Source organism: Mustelus asterias, chromosome 23 (assembly GCF_964213995.1).
Source record: "Mustelus asterias chromosome 23, sMusAst1.hap1.1, whole genome shotgun sequence".
NCBI classification, from domain to species: domain Eukaryota; kingdom Metazoa; phylum Chordata; class Chondrichthyes; order Carcharhiniformes; family Triakidae; genus Mustelus; species Mustelus asterias.
Genome location: NC_135823.1, coordinates 16800854 through 16816998, shown reverse-complemented (window position 1 = coordinate 16816998; position 16145 = coordinate 16800854). Strand labels below are relative to the sequence as shown.

The window sequence follows — 16145 nt, the reverse complement described above, 5'->3', positions numbered from 1 at the left end:
TGAAACATCTTTGGCGTGGAGGCCAGTTGATTTCCACTGAGGAATAATAATTAGTGAATTTAAATAAATAAAGATGTATTGAAACTGTGCAACAAAACTGTAATATTCCGTAATATCACAGAGGGAGCTACTGTGGTATCTTGCCCCAGAGTGAAAGGTGAGGCTTACTGAACAGCATTGCCACTGTGAATTCACTACTCCTATATTAAGGATCTTAAATTCCATTCCAATTCTCTTCCCGCACCTAGTGGTGCACTAAGGCAGACTTTCACCTGTTTCCAAAGCGAGCTTTTCCTGGAAAAGGTCGCTAGTCTGTCGCCAGAGGCTTATAGCTTGAAGGGCACCACTCTACAGCAAGTGTGGCTGACCAGGAGTCTCTCCCGCTCTTACTGCCAGCCATTGGCTTGTTGGAAGGATTTGCAAGTTGACACTCAACCTGCTTGATGGCGTTGTGAACTTCCTTGGCCATCAAGTCCTGGGGTGGGACTCGAACCCAGAGCTTCTGGCCCAGAGGCAGAGACACTACCCACTGTGCCACAAGACCACCTAGAGACCTGAATACAGAAACAACATCGCCGGTGGTTAATTGAGTGCTTTATATGAAGTAAATAGATTGTGTACATTCTGCAGTGGTTAAAGTCAGATCATCTTCATGTTATCACCTGATATCTATGATCTCCATGGTGTCCTCTGGTGTGTTGAGGAATATTTTCAGGTCTTGCCCTTTCTTTAACTGGATTCCACCATCGAGGCTGGTCAACGTCCTCATTCCTGCCACCCATTCTAGCCCAGCTTTACCAATGGGCCCATCAACTCCCATGTGGATCGACACGTGAATGTGAGCACTAGAAACAGAAGAGTATGAGTAACTCGTTAGAATCCTCTCCACTGATCAAATGCCAACAAGAAACATAGCGACACCGCATGTGTTTTTTGAATGAAAGATTTTTTTGAATGAAACTAATATTGTCTAAAGGGAATTCCTTGGTTTAGGAATTACTAAAGGATGGGTATTTGTTTGAAAATTACCTCCTGTTCTATATTTAAAAGGGTGCAGGTTACTTTAAAAGCTGATCACATGATTCTAAAAACCTCTATGGTGGGTGGCACAGTGGTTAGCACTGCTGCCTCACAGCGCCAGGGACCCGGGTTCAATTCCGGCCTTGGGTCACTGTCTGTGTGGAATTTTCACATTCTCCCCGTGTCTGCGTGGGTTTCCTCCGGGTGCTCCGGTTTCCTCCCACACTCCAAAGATGTGCAGGTTAGCTGTATTGGCCATGCTAAATTGCCCCAAGATGTGTCAGTTAGGGGGATTAGCAGCCATGGTAAATATGTGGGGTTAAAGGGATAAGGAAGGGGGTGGGCCTGGCTAAGATGCCTTGTCAGAGGGTCGGTGCAGACCTGGTGAGCTGAATGGCCTCCTTCTACACTCTAGGGATTCTATGAATTTCTATGCAGACAGTAGAGGTCAAAGCATTGTCTGATTTCAAGGAGAAATTAGATATAGCTCTTGGGGTTAAAGGAATCAAGGAATATGGGGGGAAGGGGGGAAATCAGGATATTGAATTTGATGATCAGCCATGATCATGATGAATGCTGGAGCAGGCTCAATGGCCTACTCCTGCTTCTAGTTTCTATGTTTTAATTGGCTCTTAAACAAGGTCAATAGCTTAATTGGTTATTTCAAAATGGAGGGCTGGCTTCCAATTGCTGTGCCTGTTTGTCTTCTGTAATATAGTGTGATGATATACTGTCAACCTGACCTGATCACCCCAAACTTGACCTACGTGTAGGGGGCGGCCTGCTTGAGTTGTTGTTGTTGTAAAATCCAGCCCATAATGTAGCAGTGTTTCTTTTCATGCAAGTGTTGATGCGAAGCAAGTTTGTTTTATTTCACCACTCTGTGAAACAAGATGAATAGACATTTCATTGTCATGATTATTATTAAGTGTTTTTTTTGTATCCGTACCTTGGTTTGATGAAACCAGTGATGATAAAGTCTGTCCGCTGCTTAAGGTCGACATTGCCTTTGATTTTAATGTTTGTGGCAGCTGATGCATTGACAGCGAGTCTAATAGGCAGACCGGAAATGGATGAAAATGTCAACTCCTCCGTAGCAAGACTTGTCCTTCTGTTATACTGTACTTCCTGACCCTAAACAGAAACAATGAGATGAACAGAGAGAGTCACGGGTCAGTGCAGCAGGAAGGAAGTTATTGCCGGCCATTTCAGCTAAGGTAACCTCCAGACAAACCCCCGGCCTGGATTTTCACTCCCGGATCCGGGAAATAGAGGAGGGCGGTGCAGGGGTGAGGAGTGGAGAGAGGAAGAGGAGGGCGGTGCAGGGGAGAGAGTGGGGCGAGGAGGACAGAGGTGTGGGGGAGGAGGAAGGTGGGTGTGGGGGCGAGGAGGGGTTAGGGAAGAGGAGGACGGAGGTGTGGGGGAGGAGAAGAGGAGAGGAGCGACGGGGAGGGGGCAGCTGCGTCAGAAGTCAGGTCCGCCACCCTTGGAACGAGTGCGGAGGCAGGCAGGGCAAAAAGCTGCCTCTGTGCACCAGCACTTTGGTGATGTTATTGAAAGGGTTAACAAAATAAAACATAGCCTTCCACCTCTCATATCCCCTCACCACCACCAAACACCCCCTCCCCCACATTCCCCATGTTCCATCCATGCCAAGTGTTCAGTACGATGTATCATTTTTAAGTTGAATGCCATTCCATACCCTGACCCACAATCCTTTGCCCTTAGCCTCTCCATCCCAACTCACCTGGTATCTATCATGGGCAAACCTCAGAAGCCCGCTGACAAAGTTGAGTGTCTACTGATGACATCGCTATTGAAAAAAGATTTACTGATTTTAAAAAAATATTCAATACATAGTAATTCCTTCAACTAATTTTTTATAGAAACAAACATTTCTGTTCTATAACCACCTGGAGCTGTCAAACAAACTCACTTAATGGGCACCCCACTGTAATAATGTTAGGTTATAAAATTAGGCACGCCGCATAAATCCTATAAGGGAGGCCCTTAGGCTTGTGTCAACATACAAAGTGAAGTATCAAGAACTGATTTTTTTTTTGAGTCCATCAGATTTAAATCCTTTGACAATTTTGACACTTCCAGTGAGCTTTGTCAGTTCTTTGACAGTTTGGACAGTTCCAAAATGTTTCTGAACACATATTCCCATCTACTTTTAACAATCCCAAAGGACACCCGACCTTGGTGCCTAACTATCCAAAGGGGTACTCTGGTTCCAAATAATTCCACAAGGTTTGGACCCGTTCCTATCAGGTCTAATCCCCACTCTTCAGATTTCAATCACCAAAATCACAGGGGGGCGGGGGGGGAGGCAGCTGCTGATTTATACAGATATCTGCCTCCATGAACCATCACAGAAATTGATCAAGGTCTGTTTAACCACAATAAGTGTTTAAAAGACAATCTATAATTGCAAGTGATACTTGAATAAAATGGTAGGTTTTGTATATCCCAGTCTGACGAACTATGCAAAAATGAATCATATTTAAAAGCTTCATCACTGTTTTCTCATCAGAGCTGTCTCTCCAAAAAATCCCAAAGTGGGAAACATTTTAGGCGGGTTTCTCCGACCTTGTCCGTGGCCACTCAGCTGCAAGTGAGAACGGAGAATTGAGAGTTTCGGCTAAGACTCAATTCACTTTCAGCAGCACCGGAGAATCCCAGTCACAAACGAGGACGGAGACTTTCGACGCTTGTGTTTGATACGACTCATGGAACAATTTCAAGGAATCACTACGACAGGAATTTGCCAAAATGGCACAAGGCGGGAACCAAATTGCAATCATTCTCCAGAACAATCTGTTTGTGGGAATGTTGTAATTAGAGTACACTGGCATTTGTAACCCACCCCTAATAATTTTCCTTCTCCTATCCCTGTGAAAATGATGGAGCTGCCTTCACAGGCGGGGCTTCCAGAATCGGGCCTCAGCCAGAGATTTGGTCCCTGGTTGTGTCACCGGGTTTCTGCTCAACTTCTGCCAACTGAGTGGACACCCGAGGAGAATAAGTATATTTGTTACTACTCTTGGGAAAAGCATCGGTTCCAATGGCCAAATACAGGTATTAACTAATCTATTTAGCACGGTGGCACAGTGATTAGCACTACTTTTTTGAGGAAGAGATGGTGTCACAGGCTGATAGGAAGTAGATGTTCGGAGGGAAGATGTACTAGCAATTTTGAATAAATTGAAAGTTGATAAGTCCCCTGGGCCTGATGAAATATATCCTAGGATTCTTTGGGAGGCAAGGGATGAGATAGCAGAGCCTTTGGCACTGATCTTTGCGTCCTCACTGTCCACGGGGGTGGTGCCAGAGGACTGGAGAGTGGCGAATGTGGTTCCTCTGTTTAAGAAAGGGAATAGAAATGACCCTGGTAATTATAGGCCGGTTAGTCTTACTTCGGTGGTCGGTAAGTTGATGGAAAAGGTCCTTAGGGATAGGATTTACGACCATTTAGAAAGATGCAGCTTAATCCGGGATAGTCAGCACAGATTTGTGAAGGGCAAGTCTTGCCTCACAAATTTGATAGAATTTTTTGAGGAGGTAACTAAGTGTGTAGATGAAGGTAGTGCAGTTGATGTCATATACATGGATTTTAGTAAGGCGTTTGATAAAGTCCCCCACGGTCGACAAACAAAGAACAAAGAACAATACAGCACAGGAACAGGCCCTTCGGCCCTCCAAGCCCGCGCCGCTCCCCGGTCCAGGATTGAATCCTGAATCCAGGATCCCCGCCCAATTTTCCAGCCTATCTATATCCTAATATCCTATCCACCGAGCTGTCTCTCACAGCTACGATGCTTTGTTTATCACAACCTATTAACTCCCCCCCCACCCCCCCATTCCAGACCATGTGATCTCCAGGGAGAGGCGAAAACCCAGAGTGAAAACCCCAGGGCCAATATGGGGAAAACAAAATCTGGGAAATTCCTCTCCGACCCCCTGAGGCGATCGAAACGAGTCCAGGAGATCACAATGGCCCTGATCGGAAAATGTTTCCCAACCCTAGTCATTTCCACTTCCACGAACACCATATGAATTCCCTGCCCCCGAGACAGGTTCCCAACTATCCGCAGTCTCGCTCTGTACTGGCACCAGCAAGATGATCATAGAATGAAGCCTTGAAACGAGAAACAAGGAACAATTAGCCCGCGCCGCTCCCTGGTCCAAACTAGACCACTCTTTTGTATCCCTCCATTCCCACTCCGTTCATATAGCTGTCTAGATAAGTCTTAAACGTTCCCAGTGTGTCCGCCTCCACCACCTTGCCCGGCAACACATTCCAGGCCCCCACGACCCTCTGTGTGAAATATGTCCTTCTGATATCTGTGTTAAACCTCCCCCCCTTCACCTTGAACCTATGACCCCTCGTGAACGTCACCACCGACTTATGAAGAAAGTAAGGATGTGTGGGATAGAGGGAAGTTTGGCCGATTGGATAGGTAACTGGCTATCTAACAGAAGACAGAGGGTGGTGGTGGATGGAAAATTTTCGGACTGGAAACCGGTCACCAGCGGAGTGCCACAGGGATCAGTGCTTGGTCCTCTGCTATTTGTAATTTTTATAAATGACTTGGAGGAGGGGGCTGAAGGGTGGATCAGTAAATTTGCTGATGACACCAAGATTGGTGGAGTAGTGGATGAGGTGGAGGGCTGTTGTAGGCTGCAAAGAGATATAGATAGGATGCAGAGCTGGGCTGAAAAATGGCAAATGGAGTTTAACCCTGACAAATGCGAGGTGATTCATTTTGGTAGGACAAATTTAAATGTGGATTACAGGGTCAAAGGTAGGGTTCTGAAGAATGTAGAGGAACAGAGAACTCTTGGGGTTCATATCCATAGATCTCTGAAGGTTGCCACTCAAGTGGATAGAGCCGTGAAGAAGGCCTATAGTGTGTTGGCGTTCATTAACAGGGAGTTTGAGTTTAAGAGCCGTGGGGTTATGCTGCAACTGTACAGGACCTTGGTGAGACCACATTTGGAATATTGTGTGCAGTTCTGGTCACCTCACTACAAGAAGGATGTGGAGACACTGGAAAGAGTGCAAAGATTTACCAGGATGCTGCCTGGTTTGGAGGGTAGGTCTTATGAGGAAAGGTTGAGGGAACTTGGGCTTTTCTCTTTGGAGTGAAGGAGGTTGAGAGGAGACTTGATAGAGGTTTATAAGATGATGAGGGGGATAGATAGAGTGAACGTTCAAAGACTATTTCCTCGGGTGAATGGAGCGGTAACTAGGGGGCATAACTATAGGGTTCACGGTGGGAGATATAGGAAGGATGTCCGAGGTAGGTTTTTTACTCAGAGAGTGGTTGGGGTGTGGAATGGACTGCCTGCAGGGATAGTGGAGTCAGAAACTTTAGGAACATTTAAGAAGCTATTGGATAGGCACATGGAGTACTTCGGGATGATAGGGAGGAAATAGCTTGATCTGGGTTTCAGATAAAGCTCGGCACAACATCGTGGGCCGAAGGGCCTGTTCTGTGCTGTACTGTTCTATGTTCTATGTACTGCCTTACAGCGCCAGGGACCCAGGTTCAATTCCTGGCTTGGGTCACTATCTGTGTGGAGTTTGCACATTCTCCCCGTGTCTGCGTGGGTTTCCTCCGGGTGCTCCGGTTTCCTCCCACAGTCCGAAAGACGTGCTGGTTAGATGAATTGGCCATGCTAAATTCTGTGTACCCGAACAGGCGCCAGAGTGTGGCGACTAGGGGATTTTCACAGTAACTTCATTGCAGTGTTAATGTAAGCCTACTTGTGACACTAATAAATAAACTTAAGCTTATATAAAATTGCCAAAATGTGTTCATTGACTTTCAGTGACATTGGTCATGACGAGAAAGGTGAAATTTCTTGTACCTTGAGGAGTTTAATTGCAATCTCTGCCATGTCCAGGGAGTATTGCTTTATCTGGGTCCTCACGTTACTGCAGTCTATGAAGCTCAGCTCGTTGCCAAATATCTTCATGTCCAGGCCACAGGTCAGCTTCTTTTTCTTCTTTGCCATCCTTTTAGCAAACTAAATCAGTAAAACAAGATAAAGGTCTCGGTGGAGCACAAGTACGAGAAGAACAACTTAGGGGAACAGCACAAACTGCGCATACATCATTGTAATCACAAGGGCTTAAAGCAGTTTCGGATCAATTCAAATTCACCTCATTGTTTACGATTTACATAGATGATTTGGGGACCAAGTCCAGTGAGTCAAAGTTCACAGATGACACAAAGATGAGTGGTAGAGCAAAGTGTGCAGAGGACGCTGAAAGTCAGCAGAGGGATATAGATAGACTAAGGGATATAGATAGTCTAAGTGAATGGGCGAGGGTCTGGTAGATGGTGTACAATGTTGGTAAATGTGAGGTCATCCATTTTGGTAGGAATAACAGCAAATTGGACTATTATTTAAATGGTAAAAAATTGCAGCATGCTGCTGTGCAGAGGGACCTGGGTGTCCTTGCACAGGAATCTCAAGGAGTTGGTTTGTAGGTACAGCAGGTAATTAAGAAGGCAAATGGAATTTTGTCCTTCATTGCTAGAGGGATGGAGTTTAAAAACAGCGAGGTTATGTTGCAGCTGTATAAGGTGCTGGTGAGGCCACACCTGGAGTACTGTGTACAGTTTTGGTCTCCATACTTGAGAAAGGATGTAGAGCCAACGCTTCGAGTCTAGTTTCAGAGCTCTGATGAAGGGTCATCCAGACACGAATTATTGGCTCTATCTCTCTCCACAGATGCTGTCAGATCTGTTGAGACTTTCCAGCATTTTTCTGTTTCAGCATCGGCAATATTTTGCATTTATCTCGAGAAAGGATATACTGGCACTGGAGGGGGTGCAGAGGAGATTCACTAGGTTGATTCTGGAGTTGGGAGGGCTGGCTTATGAGGAGAGACTGAGTAGACTGGGGCTACACTCATGGAATTCAGAAGGATGAGGGGAGATCTTATAGAAACATAAGATTATGGGTGCAAGTGAATGAAGGCGGTAATTTAGATAAGGGAGTAGAGGGAGAGGGTGTTCGCGACTCATCAAAGCGGGTCCAGATAAAAGCTGGAATAAGGACACTTTGCCTGAATGCACGAAGCATTCGGAACAAGGTAAATGAGTTGATGGTGCAAATCAGCACAAGTGGGTACGATCTGGTGGCCATTACAGAAACGTGGCTGAAAGGTGACCAGGACTGGGAGATGAATATCTAGGGGTATCAGGCGTTTAGGAAGAATAGACAGGAAGGAAAAGGTGGTGGGGTCGCGCTATCAATAAGAGATAATATCAGGGTAGTACTGAGGGATGACATAGGCTCTGAGGAACAAAACGTGGAATCATTATGGGTAGAGATGAGGAATAGTAGAGGGAGAAAGACACTAGTAGGTGTGGTATATAGGCCCCCAAATAATAATGTTGAGGTAGGGAGGGCTATAAACAAGCAGATAAGGGATGCGTGTAAAAACGGAACGGCAATAATCATGGGGGACTTCAACATGCACATTGACTGGCAGACTCAAGTCGGTAAGGGTGGAATGGAGGAAGAGTTCTTAGAATGCTGTCGGGATAGTTTCCTTGAACAGCATGTTACGGAACCGACGAGGGAACGAGCTATTTTGGATCTGGTATTGTGTAACGAGGTAGGTAGAATTAAGGATCTTATTGTGAAGGACCCTCTTGGGTCTAGTGACCACAATATGGTCGAATTTCTGATTCAGATGGAAGAGGAGAAAGTTTGGTCCCAAACCAGTGTCCTCTGTTTGAACAGAGGGAACTATGATAGGATGAGGGATGAATTGGCTAAGGTAGACTGGGAGAGCAGGCTGGCAGGTAGGATAGCTGAGGAACAGTGGAAGATTTTTAAGGAGATCCTTTTCAGTTCTCAGCAAAAATATATTCCAGCAAAAAACAAGGATTGTAAGAAAAGGGAGAACCAGCCGTGGATAACGAAGGAAATAAAGGAGAGTATTAAAATAAAAACAGCTGCGTACAGAGTGGCCAAAAATAGTGGAGAAACAAGTGATTGGGAAAAATTTAAGAAACAACAAAGAGAGACTAAGAAAGCGATAAAGAAAGGAAGGATAGACTATGAAGCTAGGCTAGCAATTAATATCAAAAATGATAGTAAAAGTTTTTATAAATATATAAAAAGGAATAGAGTGGCTAGAGTGAATGTTGGACCCTTGGAGGATGAGAGGGGGGAGTTAATAGTGGGAAATGAGGATATGGCTGAGTCTTTAAATAAGTTTTTTGTGTCGGTCTTCACGGTGGAGGACACAAATAGTTTGCCAAATATTAACGATAGAGGGTTGGCAGCAGGAGAAATACTTAATACAATTAATGTTACCAGAGAGGCAGTGCTGGGTAGACTAATGGGACTGAAGGTGGACAAGTCCCCGGGTCCGGATGGAATGCATCCCAGGGTATTGAAAGAAATGTCAGAGGTAATAGTGGATGCGTTAGTGATTATTTATCAAAACTCGTTGCATTCTGGGGTAGTGCCGGTTGATTGGAAAACGGCTAATGTTACGCCGCTGTTTAAAAAAGGAAGGAGACAAAAGGCGGGTAACTATAGGCCGGTCAGCTTAACGTCTGTAGTAGGGAAAATGCTGGAATCCATTATTAAGGAGGAGATAGCAGGGCATCTGGATAGAAATGGTTCGATCAATCAGACGCAGCATGGATTCATGAGGGGAAAGTCGTGCTTGACAAACATGTTGGATTTTTATGAAGATGTGACTAGGGCGGTTGATGGAGGAGAACCGGTGGATGCGGTGTTTTTGGATTTCCAAAAGGCGTTTGATAAGGTGCCCCATAAAAGGCTGCTGAAGAAGATTAGGGCACACGGAGTTGGGGGTAGTGTGTTAAAGTGGATTGGGGACTGGCTATCCGACAGGAAGCAAAGAGTCGGAATAAATGGGTGTTTTTCCGGTTGGAGGAAGGTAACTAGTGGCGTGCCGCAGGGATCGGTACTCGGGCCGCAACTGTTTACCATTTATATAGATGATCTGGAGGAGGGGACGGAGTGTAGGGTAACGAAGTTTGCAGACGACACAAAGATAAGTGGAAAAGTGAATCGTGTGGAGGACGGAGAAGATCTGCAGAGAGATTTGGACAGGCTGAGTGAGTGGGCGAGGATATGGCAAATGGAGTATAACGTTGAGAAATGCGAGGTTATACACTTTGGAGGAAATAATAACAAATGGGATTATTATCTCAATGGAAACAAATTAAAACATGCTACCGTGCAAAGGGACCTGGGGGTCCTTGTGCATGAGACGCAAAAGCCCAGTCTGCAGGTACAACAGGTGATCAAGAAGGCAAATGGGATGTTGGCCTATATCGCGAGGGGGATAGAATATAAAAGCAGGGATGTCTTGATGCACCTGTACAGGGCATTGGTGAGGCCGCAGCTGGAATACTGTGTGCAGTATTGGTCCCCTTATATGAGGAAGGATATATTGGCATTGGAGGGAGTGCAGAGAAGGTTCACCAGGTTGATACCGGAGATGAGGGGTTTGGATTATGAGGAGAGGCTGAGGAGATTGGGTTTGTACTCGTTGGAGTTTAGAAGGATGAGGGGGGATCTTATGGAGACTTATAAGATAATGCGGGGGCTGGATAGGGTGGAGGCGGAGAGATTCTTTCCACTTAGTAAGGAAGTTAAAACTAGAGGACACAGTCTCAAAATAAAGGGGGGTCGGTTTAAGACAGAGTTGAGGAGGAACTTCTTCTCCCAGAGGGTGGTGAATCTCTGGAATTCTCTGCCCACTGAGGTGGTGGAGGCTACCTCGCTGAATATGTTTAAAGCGCGGATGGATGGATTCCTGATCGGTAAGGGAATTAAGGGTTATGGGGATCAGGCGGGTAAGTGGTACTGATCCACGTCAGATCAGCCATGATCTTATTGAATGGCGGGGCAGGCTCGAGGGGCTAGATGGCCTACTCCTGCTCCTATTTCTTATGTTCTTATGTTCTTATGAAGGGAATAGATAAGATCGAAGCAGCGAAGTTGTTTCCACTGGCGGGTGAAACCAGAACTAGGGGGCATGGCCTCAAAATAAGGGGGATCAGATTTAGGACCGAGTGGAGGAGAAACTTCTCCACACAAAGGGTTGTGAATCTGTGGAATTCTCTACCCACTGAAGCAGTTGAGGCTACCTCATTGAATGTTTTTCAGGCAAAGATAGATAGATGTTTGAACAGTAAAGAAATGAAGGGTCATGGTGAGCGGGCGGGTAAGTGGAGCTGAGTCCACGAAAAGATCAGCCACGATCTTATTGAATGGCGGAGCAGGCTCGAGGGGCCAGATGGCCTACTCCTGCTCCTAGTTCTTATGTTCTTATAGCACAGTCTAAACCACAATCCAAACTGGTCAGAAATCCAAACACAGCTGACCACTCTCAGAATATGGAACAAGGATTTTAGTATTGGAATTTAGGACCGAGTTGAGGGAATTCTGAGATGTGGACAATTCTTCTGAAAGTGATTGTCCTCTGCGGTCATGACTTGTTGCCAGAAATGGCTTGGGAACATACCTCACTGGACATTGTTGGGACGGGAGTGGTGAGAATTGAGCTCCGATCCCTTTAGTTTCTTGGGTCAGCAGACGCTAATCCATGGGTAGGGCGGCACAATGGTTAGCATTGCTGCCTCACAGCACCAGGGACCTGGATTCGATTCCCGGCTTTGGGCCTGGGTAAGATGCTCTTTGGGAAAGTCTGTGCAGACCCGATGGGATGAATGGCCTCCTTCTGCACTGTCGGGATTTTACGATTCAATGGGCAGTGCAAACTTTCTAGTGCGGGGTTTGAAAGAAATAGCACTGAAAGTCTAGTTTGTTCTATGCAGTGACATTTTTAGCATAATATAAAATCATGAGCGGAATTTTATGGCCTCGCTCGGGCAAGACCGGAAATTCCCGCCCAAGGTCAATGGACATTTCCGTTGTCCGCCCCTCGCTCAGATTCCCGTGGTGGGCGCGGCAGTAGAATTCTGGCACATAAGTTTGTAAATTTTGGTAAAACCTTGACCAAATGACATTTGAAAGCGAGTTAAAGCCTCTCCAGTGATTCAACTTGGATTTATTTTCGTCCAAGATTCCCAGTCTGGATCAGTTCAGACTTTATTTGCATTATCTGCCTGTTCGAGTTGGTATTTTGAGAAGCGTGTCCTTACTTGGGCCTCGATTTCGTACATCCGGCGATAGTCCATATCGTGACAGCTTTGGTTTGCCTTCTGAAGCCTGGGTTTCTCCACCTGCTGCTTGGATGCTGTAAACTTGCTGACAGCGTGCCTCCGCAAGGCTCCCTTCTTACCCACAGCCTGAGCGGAAGATTTTGATGGATTTCTCATCCTCCACCTTTTCCCCGAATTCTTCACGTTCTTGGGGCTGTCCATAAAAGGAGTTTGTTTGTGACCGAATATTTTCTGTATCACATGCTCCGCATTTTCCACTCGAATGCCAACCTGCACAAACACAGGCCGAAAAACGGTAAATTGTGATGTGAAAAATAGCTCCTTTATCTTTCACTGTAAAAATAATCATCATTCTAAGAGGTAAAAAGGTAAAGTCGCCATAGTCCCAAGATGACCATAGGCTTGTGTCATGGTGTTGTCAGCTACTCTGGCTTGCTATTCCTTCTTCCAAGTCACTTACAAAAACAGTGGAAGGCACCAACAGTGACTATAATAAACTCAATTGAATTGAATCAATTATTCAATATACTAGGATTGAAACCCTTTTCTGACAGAGACATCAGTTGGTTAACTAACTTGGTCACTTTGTTTGCAGTGGGAAAAATTGCACTCAAAGTCAGTCCACAGTGGCTGGAATTCTCCGGCCATTCATACCCCGCTGCCAGCAAGGACGGAGAATTTGGGGCTCAGCCAAATCTCCGTTCACTGCAACGGGACCGGAGAATCCCGGCTGCCAGCGATGTTGGAGAATCCGTCCCAATGGATGGGATTCTCCAGACCTTCCTGCTGGCAGGATCTTCCAGTCCTGCCAATGGCAGAACGGGTGAACCACGCAAAGTGCCGCAGACATCGGTGGGACTGGAAGATCCCACCAGTGGCCAATGGCGAGCTGTCATCGCTGTCAAAAAACATTGGAGGAGGGGTTATTTATTAGCATCACAAGTAGGCTTACATTAGTACTGTACTGGAGCACCTGGAGGTTGGTGGCACAGTGGTTAGCACTGCTGCCTCTCGGCACCAGGGACCCGGGTTTGATTCCCAGCTTGGGTCTGTAGTTCTCCCCATGTTTGCGCGAATTTCCTTCAGGTGCTCCGATTTCCTCCAAGAGTCCGAAAGACGTGCTGGTTAGGTGCATTGACCATGCTAAATTCTCCCTCAGTGTACCAGAACAGGCGCCGGAGTGCGCCAGGCGACTCGGGGATTTTCATAGTAACTTTATTGCAGCGTCAATGTAAACCTACTTGTGACACTAATAAATAAACTTTTGAAACCCACGCAGACACGGGGAGAACGTGCAAACTCCACACAGACAGTGACCCAAGCCGGGAATTGAACCCACGTCCCTGGCATTGTGAGGCTGCAGTATTAACCACTGTGCCACCATGCTGGGTTGGGTTGGAAAATGCAATTCTGATATCGATAAAAATGGATTCTTTAACAGTAAAACGAAATAAATTCTGGATAACCTTCTCAGGGAGATGTGCTGATGTAACTCGCACTCAGCTGGCTGAGAAAGGTTTGTGAAGTTCAAACAAAATCTGAGCGATTAATGAGGGACTTGTTCCCGTGAACATTTTATGCCAAACTTACCGGAGATTGTGATGCTAATGAGGACCAGGCTGAACCAGCTTTGGAGTAGCGATAAAAACAAACTGAACATCAAGCAATATTTAAAATAAAACATTCTATTTGATCAAATGTAACCTGCCTCAAGTAGATTAACAGCATAGCCCATCACATAGATGGTCAGATTTGCCATTGCGGAGCGTGGTAAGAAGGACCTGGGGGAGAAAACGAGGGCTGCCTCTGCATTTGCCCCGACTGAAAACGGTTCTGTAACAAATAAATGCAACAAGAATCTCAGACTGTGGCCAGTCAAAAGCATTTTTAAATACTATGGCTGATTCGAATATTTTTAACTACTTATTTTGCATCATTAACTGCACAAATACGGTAAACGTTTACAACAGTTCTGTCCAAGAAATTGAGCAAAATACAATCCCAGGAATTTCCTTGGGGCTTTTCCAGGTCCATTACTGTAATGTTACCGGAAACTTCTGTTTATTATCTCGAATTCCCACTCACCTGAAGAAGGGGCTTAAGGCTCCGACAGCTTGTGGCTTTTGCTACCAAATAAACCTGTTGGACTTTAACCTGGTGTTGTTAAACTTCTTACTGTGTTTACCCCAGTCCAACGCCGGCATCTCCACATCATATTATCTACGATGCCATGGCAATGAAGTAGGAGATGCCCTGAGGAGGTGCCCAGTGAGTCACACAGACATAGAACATCGACATAGAATCCCTACAGTACAGAAGGAGGCCATTCGGCCCATCGAGCCTTCACTGACAACAATCCCACCCTATCCCCGTAACCCCACATATTTACCCTGCTAGGATCAATTTAGCATGGCTAATCAACCTAACCCACACGTCTTTTGGACTGTGGGAGGAACCCAGAGCACCCGGGGTAAACCCATGCAGAGTTGGGGAAAACATGCAGACTCTACACAGACAGTGACCCAAGCCGGGAATCAAACCCGAGTCCTTGGTGCTGTGAGGCAGCAGTGCTAACCACTGTGCCACCGTGCCGTCACAGCCAAGAACAAATGGTGTTATAGAGGTGGTGTTTAGCCAAATAAACAATGCTAAATGCGTGTTACAACAAAGTTGGCATGGTGGCAGAGTGGTTGACACTGCTGTAGAGTGGTTGGCACTGCTGCCTCGCAGCGCCAGGGACTCGGGTTCAATTTCAGCCTTGGGTGAGTGTGTGTGGAGTTTGCACATTCTCCCCGTGTCTGCGTGGGTTTCCTTCCACACTGCAAAGATGTGCAGGTTATGTGGATTGGCCGTGCTAAATTGCCCCTTAGTTCCCAAGGTGTGTAGATTCAGTGGATTAGTGGAGTAAATGTGCGGGGGTTATAGGGATCGGGCGAGGGGGAGAGGGAAGAGCCTGGGTGGGATCCTCTTTCGGAGAGCTGATGCAGATTCAATGGACTGAGTGGCCTCTTGCTGCACTGTAGGGATTCTATGGTTCCATTGTGAAATATCACTAACTGTTAGAGGTATCTACATTATCAAATCATATTAATGGTGACAATCATACTCCTTCCTGTTTCTATATTTTGCAACTTGCTCTACTCTATAACCGACAATCTCAGGCATTTACAGTAATGGGCACTTTTAATGTGATGAATTCAGACAACAATTTGGTCACATCTCGAGCACGTTGGAGCTACATTCCAACTCTTCTTCACAATGGTGAGACGAAGACTTGGAAACGGAACTGCGCTGACTGTGTGCCAATTGTATGATGTTATGACATTGTTCCTCCCACTAAAAGGTTCACAGAATGATTTCCATCAAAAACAATGCGTGATAAATGCCAACTCTGCTATCCAGTGGAACTAGTACACATGGACTCAACGATTCAGGAGCCAGAACCTCTGATGCAGAGTGTGTGCAGCACCATTGAAGGACCCCAAGCACAGCTGTAATCTTCTTATTTTCTGTCCAGTTTCTCTATCTTCTATCCATCCTCCCTTAAAGAAGCAGCTCACACTACTTTCAGGTGTAGGGAAAACATTTTAGTGACATGTCTCGATGGCCATTCTGAATTGAGTACCATACAACATAGAAAGAGGTCATCTGGCCCATTGTGCTGGGCTTTTGGAAGAGTTGGTCAAACCCCAGTTCCAAGTGGGGAACTAAATAACAGTCACCCACTCCTGGACTTCTTTGATTGACAGGCTTTGAAATACAAAACAAACCCCCTGTTCTTTCAATTCCAAAGGTTTATTTATTTGTATCACAAGTAGGCTTACATTAACACTGCAATGAAGTTACTGTGAAAATCCCCTAGTCGCCTGTTCGGGTACACCGAGGGAGAATTTAGCATGGCCAATGCACCTAACCAGCGTGTTTTCA

The 16145-nt window shown here is 45.8% G+C and overlaps 1 protein-coding gene across 1 annotated transcript in view; it reads right to left on the bottom strand.

Moving 5' to 3' along the window:
- Window positions 1-16145, bottom strand: part of LOC144510916 (apolipophorins) — a 209673-nt gene that overhangs the window by 86857 nt on the left and 106671 nt on the right. The window contains exons 15-19 of the mRNA XM_078240973.1: window positions 13927-14051; window positions 12198-12488; window positions 6898-7056; window positions 1970-2154; window positions 663-845 (exon numbers count right to left, since the gene is read on the bottom strand). Coding sequence (XP_078097099.1) covers window positions 663-845; window positions 1970-2154; window positions 6898-7056; window positions 12198-12488; window positions 13927-14051 — 943 coding nt within the window. The remainder of the gene's footprint in view (window positions 1-662; window positions 846-1969; window positions 2155-6897; window positions 7057-12197; window positions 12489-13926; window positions 14052-16145) is intronic.